General features: G+C 43.3%; 1 protein-coding gene across 1 annotated transcript in view; it reads right to left on the reverse strand.

The window, feature by feature from the left end:
* STXBP3 (syntaxin binding protein 3) overlaps positions 1 to 8,034 on the reverse strand; it is a 53,326-nt gene extending 45,292 nt beyond the window's left edge. The window contains exon 1 of the mRNA XM_036767377.1: positions 7,852 to 8,034. Coding sequence (XP_036623272.1) covers positions 7,852 to 7,900 — 49 coding nt within the window. The 5' untranslated portion in view covers positions 7,901 to 8,034. The remainder of the gene's footprint in view (positions 1 to 7,851) is intronic.
* Between the last annotated feature and the right edge of the window lie 6,164 nt (positions 8,035 to 14,198).

Here is a 14,198-nt window from a genome sequence, read left to right on the forward strand (position 1 = left end):
AAAACCTGGGTTCAAAAAATCATGATTGCCAGGTTTCCAATGGTCATGATGTACGTTAGGCTGATTTCAAGGCCTTGGAGAGGAGCCAGGTAGACTTGAAAAATATACCAAGGTATAAATCTAAATAAATGACTGGGGACACCTCTGTTAATTATTTACAGGGTTGAAGTGGGTATGCAACTGAGTAAAAAATCAACTGCTTTGAAAATGGCAAAGACTGGGGTCCAGAACAATAAGTACATGGCAGGGTATAGTTAAGAGGAATGAAGTGCAACTTTATTAATTTTTCAAGAACTGCCTAAATTCATGGCAACTATTATATTTTCTCATCACAGGTGAGACAGCATCCATAAAATGGCATATCTTTGAATGGAAAACTATATATAGGAATACACAGAGGAAGGAATGGAAGGAATGAGAATTAACAGATGGCAGTAAGATCCCTATAAGGGGCTAGAAGAAACACTCAATAAGTGTTTCCTACTGTAAGTAGAAAGGATCCGCTTCCCTTCTCCTACAGTATAGCAGGAACCTGTAGTACAAGACTCATCTTGCTTACGGCAGTGGTTGGGAAAGCTGCTGCAACTGTTTTGCTGCTGCTATGGAGACCAGCGAGATTTAAACTGTCTATGGTAATAAGTAGACAAGTAAAGGCCACACCTAGGTTTTATGAAAGCTAGATTTAGAAGTACAGCCTATGTCCAGATCAATATGTCCCATATCTTTTATTGCTTCACAATGTGTGGAAAAGTATGTTAAGAGTCTTTACTCAATGATTCCTCCATTATGGGCACATACCCCAAGAAAGGCAGAGGCAAAAAGAAAGGTCTCATATATACCAAAATGGTAATATGATGTTTATAATTTATGTATAGTTATAATATTTGAAATAATAATAATAGCTAGCATTTACATAGTGCCTACCATGTGTCAGGCACTGTGCTAAGTGTTGGATCCTCGTAACAACCCTTCGAGGTAAGTGCTATTATTATCCCTATTTTACAGATGAGGAAACTGAGGAAAAAAGATTAAGTGACTTGTCCAAGGTTATACAGGTAGGAAGTGTCTGAGGCTAAATTTGAACTCAGGTCTTTTTGACTCCAGGCATAGCGCTCTATCCATTATGCCACCCAGCTGCCTTGATAAGAATGGCACCCTCATCCTCTCTTACTCTTTACCCTTAAAAATACAAACATGAGTTGGTGACACATGCCCCATCATCCCATATACCAGAGAGGCAGAGGCTGGTGGGAGCTCTGAGCTGTGGTGGATTAAATCAATTGGTAATAAGACAAGCTTCAATATGATGACCCCTTTGGAGCAGGGGCCATCAGATTACCTAAGGAAGGGAGACCGGGCCAGGTTGGAAATACAAGTCAAAGTTCCCATGAGGAGCTATAATAATCCCACTATTGAATTAAGCTTGTGGAAAACCCCTAAACTTCTAGGCTGGAAAATTCTTTTTAATATGCTAGTTCTCTGTTAAATGTTATAATGGGTTATTTTTCTTTTCATAGTCTCAGAGTTGGAAGAGATTTTAGTAGTATGACATATTAGAAAGAGCACTGGACTTGGAGTTAAAGGACACGTGGTCAAATCCTGTCTATGTTGTTCGCCTGTGAGACCCTAGGCGAGTCACTTCCCTTACCTGGGCCTTAGTTTCCTTATCTGTAAAATGAAGGGTTTAGACCAGATGGCTTCTGAGGTCTCTTCCAAGCTCCAGACCCATAACCTGATCTAACCTGCATCTTAATGGGGAACCCCATGTTTTTCGTCTGACCCACATCTTAACAAGAAACACTCTGAAGCTGTCGTGCAGCCTTTGCTTGATGAATTCTAGTGAGGAGACAACCTTCCACTTCTGGAAGTTCTACTCTTCTCTCCTTCAGATTAACCATCACAGAATGATCTCCAGGCCCTTTGTCACTCTTACTGTCCTGTTCTCGTAGTTCTTCAGCTTATCAATGCCCTTTCAAAAATGTGGGTGCCTATACCTTCAGTGAATGGTCCAGATGTGTTCTGACCAAGGCAGAGTACAGAGGGATCATTACTTCCTTAGCCTTGGATATTACCCCCTCCGTAGCCTAAGTTGGTAGCTTTTTTAGCTGTTACTTCATACTAGCAATTCACACTGATAACAATTATATAGCACCTTAAAGTTTGTGAGCCATTGTATACGTTGTACACATGTACACATCTTCTCTGATCTTCACAACAACCCTGTGCTATTATTATCCCAATTTTATAGTTGAGGAAAGTGAGGCTGGGAGGTTAAGTGCCTTGGTCAGAGTCACATCCTATTAAGTGTCTCAGGCAGGATTTGAACTCTTGTCTTCCTGACTATCCAAGTCCACCACTCTTACCCACTGTGCCACCTAGTTAATGCTGGGATCCATTAAAACCTTCAGATCTTTTTCTTACTACTCATGTCCCAATCTTAGTATTTGATATTTTGAATCCAAGTATGGGACTACATATATATCTACTGAATTTCATTCTATTAGATCTGGCCCAATGATCTTGTTTGTTGAGATCTTTTTGAACCCAGTTAGTAAACATATTAGCTATCCCTCCCTGTGATCAAATGAAATATTTGTAAAGCGCTCGGCACAGTGCACGGTACAAAGTAGGCACTTAGTAAATCTTGATCCCTTTTCTCCCCTCTTGCATCTAGCCTTCTGTCATCTACAATTTGAGCAGATATTCTATGTCTTTATCCAAGTGAATGATTAGTATCAGAAAGAAAAACTGATTCCACAAATGGCATGCTAATAAGGAAGCTATGCCATTCAGAACATTGATTATTTTTAAATATAGTTATAAAATAACAACTAGATTATACACAAATAACTTTGAAAGACTTAAGGACTCTGATCAAATGATCGATCCCGAATCTCTGGGGCCTTAAGACGAAAATGCTATCCAGGTCCTGACAGAGAATTAATGAACACAGGCTACAGAGTAATACATACATTTTTTGGCCATCAGAAATGTGGAAATTGGCTTGACCATGCATATTTATTACAAAGGTTTTGCTTTTCTTTTTTTCAATGGGGGAGAGGTGGTTGAAGAGACGGAAAAAATAGTTTTGTTAATTGAAAATAAATTAAAAACCAAAATAAAGGATAACATAGCTAGGTGGAATTTTTTTTAAATATACCAAATACAGCAGATATTATACATTAGTTTCCCACAATACTATTTTAAAAAATAAATATCAACGGAAAATAGGAAAATTCACTTCCATCAGTGACTTACAAAAAGGATATTATTTTCCTTATCTGTAAAATAAAGCGATAGGAACAGGGAGAATGCTAGAAAGTTCTAAATATTTGTACCTGTGCCCCATGAATCACCAGGTAACTCTAACATTTAAGAAGCTTTTGTTGATTTATGATTATAGTAATTAAGGAAGATATAGAATACTTGATACTTACTATGAAGAAACACTTATAGAATGGGTACTTTCTAAATAATTCACAGAAATATGGTCAAGACAGGATCCTTCCTAAGTACAGGCAGAGTTTCCCTATAACTTAAGAAAGGAGCAGGTGAGGATCAGCAAAGGCTTCCTGCAGAAATTACCATTTGAGTTGAACCTTGAAGGAAGCCAGGGAAATTAAGAAGCAGAGATGAGGAAGGAGAATACTCCACATGTGGGGAACAGCCAGTGCAAAGGAATGGAGATGGGAGATTCAATGTCAAGTTCAAGGAGAAGCAAGTAGGCCAGTGCAGGGATGGCAGAAAATACAGAGGACACTAAAATATAAAAGAAAAGGTAGGAAGGGCCTAGTTGGACTTTCTTTTCTATCTAATTCTCATGGTAACAGAGCCACTGTAGTTCACTGACTAGAGTGACACAGCACCTTAAAGATCACTTTAGGGAGCTGAGTGAAAGATGAATTGGAATGGGGAGAGGTTTGAGGCAGGGAGACCAGATAGAAAGCTATTGCAATAGACCAGGCAAGAACTGACGAGGGCCTACAGTAAGGTGGTGACTATGAGAACAGAGAGAAAGGGACATATGCAGAGAGATACTGCGAGGACAAAATGACAACAGGGTGAATGTGTGGGATAAGGGAGGAGTTAAGGATGATGATGAGGTGTTTGGGAGCCTATGCCCTTAACAGTAACAAGGCAGTCAGGAAGGACTTCTCTGTCTCCATTCCCTTCTTTCTGCTCACACAGCCATCTCTCTAATGCAGGCCCTCCTCATCTCTCACCCAGACTATTACAAGAGCCTTCTGGTTTGTCTCCCTACTTCAAGGCTCTCTCTCCTCTACTCCATCCTCCACTTAGCTGCCAAAGTGATTTTCCTAAAGCACAGTTCTGACCATATCACTCCCTTCTCAATGAGCTCCAATACTCTCTAATGCCTCCGGGGGAGGGTGTGTGTGTGTGTGTGTGTGTGTGTGTGCGCGTATGTGTGTGTGTATGTGTATCCCACTGTTTGGCACTTAAAACCTTTCATAACCTGTTCCCTAACTTTTCCATTCTTCTCAGATTTTACTTCCCCCTTTAGGAACTCTATAATTGTGCTATGAGACAACCAGGTGGCACCATCAATAGCACTGGGCCTGGAATCAGGAAGACCTGAGTTCAAGTCTTGCCTTCAATAATTACTAGTTGTGGTCATTACGCTCTATTTGCCTCAGTTTCCTCAACTGTAAAATGAGGATAATAACAGCCCCTATCTTCTAGGGTTATTGTGAGGATCAAATGAGATAATATTTATAAAGCACTCATAACAGGTACCCATAAATTCTTCCTCTTTCCTTCCCCTTTCCCTCCCTAAACTGACCTGCTTGCTGTTTCTCTAATATTACACTGAATTTCCCATCTCTGTTCCTTTGTACCTCACCTTGACTTTACTGTGTTTCTCTGACTTCTTTCAAGACTCAGCTAAAATCCCACCAATCTAAATGAGGCCTTTCCAGGTCCCTCCAGCTGCTAGTGCCTTCTCTTTAGATGATCCTTTCATTTATTCTGCATATATCTTGCATGGACTTAATTATTTATATGTTGTCTCTGCCAGGTCCTTGAGGACAGGGACTCTGCTTGCCTTTCCTTGGATCCCAGTGCTTAGCATGGTGCCTGAGACATAGTAAGTGCTTAATAAATGCTTGTGCCTGATCAGGAGACACTAAATCTTCAATTTCTCCCCATCTACCGGATGCTTCTCTGCTGCCTACAAACAAGCCCATGTCTTCCCCAGTCTCAAAAATCCCTCACTTGCTCCTCTGTCTCCACTAGCTACTGTCCTATACCACTCCACTCTTTCCTAGCTCCTCCTAGCTCATCTGCTCCTCCACTTCTTTTTCTGAGAATCTTCTTAACTCTTGAAGTCTGGCTTCAAACCTCATCATTCAACTGACATTGCATTCTCTGAAGTTACCAATTATCTCCTAATTGCCACATCTAATGCTTTTCCTCAATCCTCATTCTTCTTGACCTTCTGAAGCCTTTGACAGTCAGTTTTACTTCTCCTTGATATTCTCTTCTCTCTAGGCTTCCTCATATCCAACAAGTTGCCAAATCTTGCTGCTTCTATCTCTACATCTTTCATGAACTTTCTTTCCTTTCACACAATCACCACCTTAGTTCAGGGAATCTACTTCTCACATGGACTACTGCAACAGACTCTGGAATTCCCTAAGTCTCTCCTTTTGCCAACCCACCTCTCTTTTCCAAATGTCAAAGTAATATTCTTAAAGCACTTCTGACAGTGTTGTTCCATGTCTCGATAGACTACAATAGAGTGCTCTCTAAAATCTCCAGGATCAAATATAACTCCTTAGAAAGCCAATCATTTATTTACTTTTCAATCCTATGTAATCTAGAGGAAAAGCAGACAACTCTTTCCAGGAATTTCATTGTGAAATTGGCCTACTTGCAGTTTCTTAGACACAAAAGTTTGTCTCCCATCCTTAAACCTAGAGTGCATTCACTTTTCACTTTTGCCTTAGAATTCCTAGAATCTTTCAGTGCTCCCTCCTCATTTCCTCCTGAGAGGCTTTTCCTGTTCTGCTCACAATGATGCCCTCCCCACCTTGAAATTTCTTTGTACATATTTACTATTTATTTCCTCTAGGATTCATGCTATAGTGAATAAAATGCTGAATTTGGCAAAGTCAGGAAAACCCAAGTTGAAATCCAGCCTCAAATACTTGCTAGTTATGTGACCCTGAGCAAAATCACAACTTCAGTTTCCTCGTTCGTAAAATAGGGATAATAATAGCACCTAGCTTACAGAGTTTGTGAGACTAAATGAGATAGCATGTGTAAAATGTTTTGCAAACCTCAAAGTGCTAGATAAACAATACTTATTCGAAGACACAAATCCCGCATTTAAAGCCTAGTAAAATTTTGCTCCAACCTAATTTTCCACTTATATCCTATTAATCCCTTCAACAATACACTCTACATTCCAACCATACTGTTTCCTGACTCCACATTCCAACTCCCTGTCTCTGTGGCTTTTCTTCAGGTTGTCCTCCATGTCAAGGATTACTCTACCTACCTTTACGAATTCCTAGCTTCAAAGTTCAGTTGGGTTAGGAGACTTTACATGAGTCCCTTCCTCACCCTCCCAGTTTTATTTACATAGCTTCCTATATGTACATTGTACCACACTCCCAAGAGAATGAAAACTCCTTGAGGCCAGAATCTGGTTGCCTTTTTTGTCTTTGTATTCCCAGTGCCTGGTACACAGGAAGTCCTTAACAAATATTTGTAGAATGCGCTGTCCTATTATATCAGACTTTCAGTTACTTTCAACTGAACTAGGTCAACTGATAACAACCCTTCTTCCTATCTCAATGGTGTTCCTTTTCTAACTTGGGCTTAGATGAGGGGCAGCAGTGTGAATAACTTCACTGATGACCCAGCGGCACATCAACAAATGGGATGTCAGCAGAGGCCAGTCCAGACAGTCAACAAGCATTTATTCATTAAGTGCTTGTTGCTGCCTGGCACAGTTCAAAAGCTAAGTGTGGGGGACTGGCAGAGAGGGTGCAAAAGAGAAAGGAGGAGCAGTTCTGCTGAGGCAGCAGCCACCAGGGCTGTCACCACTCTGGCTTTAATCTCACCGGCTTGATCTTCTCAGAAACATATTTATGAATAATCAAGAGTTCTTGATTACATGAATATATACACATGGTATATGTGTACGTACATAGCTAGATGTATACATGTATATGCAAATCTAAATGCATACACACCATCTCCTCTGTGCCCACATGAATACATGTATGTTACATACACACACGTTTATGTACACATACAGACACATTTTTATGTGTCCGTGTGGACCCGCCGAACCGGTCTTTTCTCTGTTCCTCACCTCGTCTCCTCGTGCCTACATGTGTGTATATGTATATACATGTATTTATACATACACACCCCCACACCACCCAATCAGCATGCCTTCTCCGGGCAAGAAGTATTTTCATACTAAGTCTCAAATTCGGTACAGCTTCCAGGCCCCGCCCCCTCCCCGCCCCGCCTCGCCCCACCCCGCGGGCAGAACCGGGGCCCCAAGCCCGGACCCGCCGAACAGGGGCTGCAGCTTGCGGACCGGACGGCCCCGAGGAGGGGCCGGGAGGCGGAGGCCGGGGGGAGGGGGCGGGGCGATGCAGGGGACGGGGGCGGGGCGAGGACGGGGGGGAGGGGCGCTCCACCCGGGGCTGAGGAGGCGGCGGCAGAGCCCCCTGGGGGAAGCCTGGGGAGCCGCCCGAGGCAGACGAGGAAGGGAGCCCCGGCGGAAGAGAAGAGCTAGGGCAAGGGGAGGGTCCCGAAGCAACAAGTGGCTCCCCCGCACCCCGCCCGGGATGCGGCCTCCGCAGCACTCACTCTGCCATACGACGCTCTTCAGCCCCCGCTCCTCCGCCGGCGGCGCCATCTTCCCTCGCGAGTCTTAGCGGCCGCGGCCCCAACCAACCTCCGGTCCCGGGCAGGAGCGGCGAACCGGACGGACTGACGGGATGACTGACGGGAAGGCCCCGCCCCTCTGGAGGCGTCGCTCCAGAACGCCCCGCCTCCACCCTCGCTGGCTCCTCCTCGTGACGTCATCGTGTTCGGGAAGGGTTTTTCCTCTTCGGGGACTGGGGCTCATCCCTGCGCCTGGATGAAGGGAGGTGGAGCGCCCCCTAGCGGGAAGCGATTTCCACCTGGAGCCTATTGTCTTTCGGTGCTTTTTAAGTCCATACTTAAAATAACAATGACAGAGGACGTACATAGCGCTTTAAGGTTTGTGGAGCTCTTTGTATTCCTCCCACTTTACAGGTGAAGGACCTGAGGCTCAGAACGGCTAAGTGACCTCTTAAGTGTTGTATGTGGGATTTGAACCCAGATCTTCGGGACTCCATCCGCAATGTTCATGAGGACTTTACCTTGGAAAATTCTTCCATTAGGGAAGAGATGAATATCCAATAGGGAGATAAAGAACAAGCAATTAGAGAGGCAGGTGGAGAAACAAGAGACTGTGGGTCTGCGCCTCTGAAACAAAGGGAGAAGACTGTAGCTGGTCCCAGACCATGCCTCACCTCCATCCATCCTGAACCTCTTGGCACCTCTTGCCACCTGCTCTGTTGTTGCGTTTCAGTCGTTTCCGACTCTTCAAGGCCCCATCTGGGGTTTTCTTGGCAGAGATATTGAGGTGGTCTGCCATTTCCCTCTCCAGCTCATTTTACAGGTGAGAGAACTGAGGCAAACAGGGTTAAGTGACTTGCCCAGAGTCACAGAGCTAGTAAGGGTCTGAGGTCAAATTTGAACGCAGATCCCCCTGACTCCAGGCCCAACACTCCATTGCACCTCCTAGCTGGCCATTTATTAAGCATTCATTAAGGGCCTACAGCATGCCTGGCACATCAATGATGGGAATCTCAAGGAGCTCGTACAGCTGGAGGGAGGAGACCACCCGCAAACATCTATATAGAAACAAGATATATACAGGATAAATTAAAGATAATCAAAAGATATCTTAATTTTTATTACATGAGGAAGTATCTGTACCGGAGATGTCATACACGGGCACATCTGAACCATTCTTTTGACTTTGTCTGCCCCTTGCGGGTCTGTGTCGAATGGGTTTTAAGTTTTCCTCCTCCTTGCCCTAGGATTCTGCCAGGATCAGCCTCCCTTCAGTCATACAGCCAGGCAAACAGCTATTTGGTCTGCTCTCTTCTACTCTGGCTCATCAGCTTCGTACCGCTCCCCAGTCTATACATCCCACCGGCTGCCCTGAACTATATGATTCGTGTAATCGTAGTTTTCATGCTATTTTGTAGGTCACTCAGTTTCACCCCTTAGCTTTACCGATGGAAGCCCTGGGAAGTTGAATGACCTTTTCACAGTCATAGAGGGAATAGTGATAGAGACGGGATTTGAACCTGGGTCCTCTGACTAGACATTGATCTGTCCACCGTGTCAAATGCAGTCTGGTCATATTTCAATGAGAAGTATTCCCTAGGGGTTGGTGGTATGAATGTGATGAGACTGGTGACAAAGAAGTTTTAAGCAATGGGGTTCTTTTACCTTCAATTTAACGGTTCTTGTAACATGCTTACAAGAGACGTATAGCAGGTTGCATCCTGGCATAATGTAAATCCAACAGGCCTTTATGTGAATCCTGAGTCTGACATTGACTAGCTCTGTGACCTTGGGTGTGTTCCTTCTCTCCGAGAAAATCTAGAAAATAAGGAGACTACACTGGATCACCTCTAAAGTCTCAGATGAAATCACATTTGTAACGTTCTTCAGCACAGTACCTGTAGTACGCAGCTAGTAGGCACTTAAGAAATGCTTGTTCCCTTCCCCCTTCCCTCTTCTAGCTCCCAAAACCCTATGACCGTATGACAACTGGACTGGGAAGTGAAAGACTTGGATTCTACTCGTAGCTTTGTCCCTCGCTAGCTTTGTGACCACGAGAAAGTCACCTTTACCCCCTGTAAACCCCAATTTCCTCAAGGTGGGCCTGCCTCTGAACATCTTGGCTCATCCAGACAGTTCTGCCGCAAGTGCCCAGAACTCCTGCATTTTGAAAGTCTGCCTCAGTCCTTCCCCTCAGCCATGCTCAGTGGTCAAGTCTGACCCCCTCTGAGCCTCTGGTTTTCAGCCCTCTCATTCTGTACTGGGTGCCAAGGCTCAGTCTTCGTGACCATCTTTGGCTCAGATCAACCTTAATGATGCTCACAGAGGCAAGAGCTGTGCCTAACCCGGATTGGAACCTCCGTGGCCTTCTAATCTCCTCCCCTCCAATCATTGTTGCGTATTTCTTTGGAGGGCTGACTTTATGCGTTATGTGATCCTCTACATTGCAGGACTTTAGAAACACCAAAAAATTACCTACTTACATGTGGAAAGACCAGTGGACCTAAGAGTCAGAAGTCCTGAATTCAAATCCCAACTCTCCTTGTTATTTCCGGTGTAATGTTTTACAAGTCACATAAGCTTTGTGGATCTCAGTTTCTTCATCTGTAAAAAGAACAGCTGAACTAAATAATACTTCTAACATAGCTTCTAACACTGAATTCCTGTGATTCTATGGTTTCCTAAGGTCCCTTACAGCTCTAAAGCCTATGATTCCACTTTCTCTGATTTGAATTTCTCAATTAGAGATTCACTGTCTTAGGTCCCCTCTTTAGCTTTTTGTCTCTTCATTGAAATGCAAATACCTTGGGATAAGAAACTGAGTCCATCAGTCACAGTGTAAATGAGCTGGTCTGCTCAGGTTCTTAGGCATTTTGGGGGAGGGAGGAGGGAGGCAGCTAGGTTGTTCAGTGGACAGAGTGCTGGGCTTGGAGTTAGGAAGACCTGAGCTCAAATGTGGCCTCAGATAATAACTGGGTAACTCTGGACAAGTCACTTAACTCTGTTCACCTCATTTCCTCATCTGTACCACTCTGGTATGTTTGCCAAGAAAACCCCAAAATGGGGCATGAAGAGTCAGACATGACTGAACAACAATAAAACTACAGGAAGGAAGATAATGAATTTAGGTCACCCTCCTCCCCCACCCCCCATGCCTCAAATACACTGCTTTTTCACCTCTGCCTCTTTTAATCCCGGACTTCCTTCAAAGTTCAGTCCGCAAGTCAAGTTGACAAGAATTTATTAAGCACCCACTATTCACCAGGGGAATGCTAAGCACTGGAAATACAGAGGCAGAAACCATCCCTGCTCTCAAAGAACTCACAGTCTAACTGGGAAGACAGCATGTAAACAACCATGTACAAACAAGATATTTCTGAAAGAGGATTTTTTGAGAGCAAGAATGATCTCTTAAGAGTTGTCATAAGGAACTCCATTTTGTTCTGTATTTTCTGAGGAATTTTTACCATGTGATATCTCAGCAAAATGTCTCCCTCACCTTAAAAACTCAAGGATTGTTCCCTTTTCTTTTCTCTTATCTGATAAAGCACTAGTAGATTCTTAGCAAATGCTTGTTGACTGACTGATAAAGAAGGACAGATTTTCTTAGGTCCGGTGTAAATGACTATATTCCCAATAACAACAATAGTAGTTAACATGTAAGTAGCACCTTCTACTCGGCAGACACTGGGCCGTACCTTGTGATTATTTTCTCATTTGATCCTCACAACAACTCTGGGAGGCCGGTGCTATTATTATGCCCATTTTACAGAGGCAGACGGAGGTTAATTACTTGCCAGGGTCACAGAGCTAGTTGAACTCGGGTCTTCCTGACTTGAGGACCAGCACCCTCTCCTCTGTTCCACCTAGCTACTCCCCCGCCCCAGACACATTCTGTCTTCTGTAACAATTTAAGCACGCTTTTTGTTTTGTCTTTCCCTGCCTAGCCTATCTGCTCTTACCAAAATTGCTTTGTAAGAAACACATCTCTTTTGTTACTCTCTCTGGGTCAAGTAGCTAAGGAGGAGAGGGGGAGAAAACCACACACATACACACACACACACACACACACACACACACACACACTCACACTCACACTCATATATATGGCACCCTCAATGCTAATAGGAATGTTTGGAAGAGGAGAAGTTTTGGGGAAAAGATAATGAATACAGTTTTGAATGTGCTGGATTTAAAATGTCTATAGGACATCTGCTTTGCGATGTCCAATAGGCAGTTGGAGATGGGAAATTGGAGGTTAGGAGAGAGATCTGGGTTGGATAAATAGATGAGAATCATGTGCATAGATATGATAACTGAATCCCTGGGTGCTGATGAGATCACCAACTAAGGTAGCACAGAGGAGAAGGAGAAGAGGACCCAGGTGTCGTGGTAATCAGGGAAGGATTTTTTGCTGTCAAGTGCCTTTAATGAGTCTGGCCTTTGTTTGAATGGTGCGGGTAAAGTGGAATCTTTTATCTTGGAATGCTTCTCAGCGCTGGAGCTGGAGCAGTGGAGAGTCGTTGATTTGTATATGATGTGGTGCTTTCCCACACTCTGGTTTCTCACACCCTAAATGGTGAGCCTCCAGCCTTCAGGGTCCTGAACAGGGTATATGTACTGGAAGCCTAGCATTTCACTTTTGGGGGTACACTCATTGAAAGGGTGACAAGACTCTGGGCAAGCCACTGAAATCCAGATGTTGGTGCTGGATAGACTGGCTTGTGTTATTTGATCTGTTTCTAATGTATGCTTGTAATTTCTGTTTGTATTTGCCCTGAAGTTCAGGAGGCTGATCTTTTCCCCCTGAACTAAGTGAATGATATATATATATGTGTGTGTGTGTGTGTGTGTGTGTGTGTGTATGTGTGTATATATATATATATATATATATATACACATATATATATGTTTGATTAAACTGAGATTGTTAACCCCTCAAAGTTGCTTTCCTTAGAAAAGCAGATCAAAGAACCTTCTATGTGCTGTTGCTGTTGGTCTTACACAGACACAGTAGCTGCTAGCCACCTTGTTGTTACACCAGGACAGAGTCTTGAGAGACCGAATCTCTAAAGTCCCTAATCAAATGAGATAACATTTGTCAATCACCTGGTACAGTGCCTGACACATAATAGTTGGTGCTAAATTAATATTTATCCCCTTCCTCCTTATCCATAGTTATTGGGAGTGACCTAGATGAAGATCCAGCAAGGGAAACTGAGAAGGAATAATTAGGTAAGAGAACTAGAAGAGAGTGGTGTCATGAAAACCTAGAGAAAAGAGAATATCAAAGACAAGAGAGTGATGGATTGTGTCAGATTTCTGCCTTCTTAGAATCCCTAATTTGCTTGAAGGCTGAGCCCAGATGCTGCCTTCAAAGTGAAATCTTTTCTATTTCTATCAGCTGCTAGAGCCTCCCCTCTCATCCCCAACTATGTTGGATATATTTTGTGTACAACTACATATGTACCTGTTTTCTCTCTGGGTGAACTGTAAGCTCATCGAGGGTAGGAACATTTTGCTTTTGTCTTTGTATCTCTAGCACAGTGCTTGTCACATAATAGTCCTTACTGGCCAATTGACTGACATACATATATTTATATAAGTAAATTGTTTGTCTATGTGCGCAGGCATGGTGTGTGTACTCAACTTCTTGTGGTCCGGAAATTGTATAATTGTATATTGTTATAAGAATATAAGGACAAATACTCTTTGTGGTGCCCAACAATTTTGTATTATTTTGTATGTTATTATCCTTCGTAAAAAAAAAAAAAAAAGACTGAACTGACAACAATCCTTGTGTGGTTGAACTGGCTTCAAATTCTTTCCAGCAGGGAATTTGTGAAGTGTGTCATCTGATTAGCAACTGCAGTCACTCTCAGAAAGCCTTCCACTGTCTGAGAAGCTGACTCTGAAGATCTTCCTGTTTTGGGAAACTTTCCCCCAAGAAGAGAAGTTACGTTCTTCACAGACTAGAAGACCTGTCAGCTTCTGGGTTTTTGCCAGCAATGGACACTTAAGGGGCCATGTTTCAATGAATCCTTAACATGTTTTTTCTGCCCTCCCATTTGTATTCCTCTCTAGTCTCTACTACTAAATCTCCAGACTTTATTTACCATGCCACAGCATCCTCACCTTGGAAATTCTTTCTCACATTAGAAGCACACTTTGTTCGTGTGGCCCCTTCTTCAGATTGGTCCATTCCTCCCAGAATCTCCATTTTAAAGGAAGTGTCCAGGCCAGCCATGTTTTCATTCCTCTCTGTGCACCATTCCTGACTCTTCTCCATGCGCCCATGCAGGTACTTTCTCCTTCCCCTCTCCCACACT

The sequence above is a fragment of the Trichosurus vulpecula genome, chromosome 7 (genome assembly GCF_011100635.1).
Source record: "Trichosurus vulpecula isolate mTriVul1 chromosome 7, mTriVul1.pri, whole genome shotgun sequence".
In the NCBI taxonomy this organism is placed as follows: Eukaryota; Metazoa; Chordata; class Mammalia; order Diprotodontia; family Phalangeridae; genus Trichosurus; species Trichosurus vulpecula.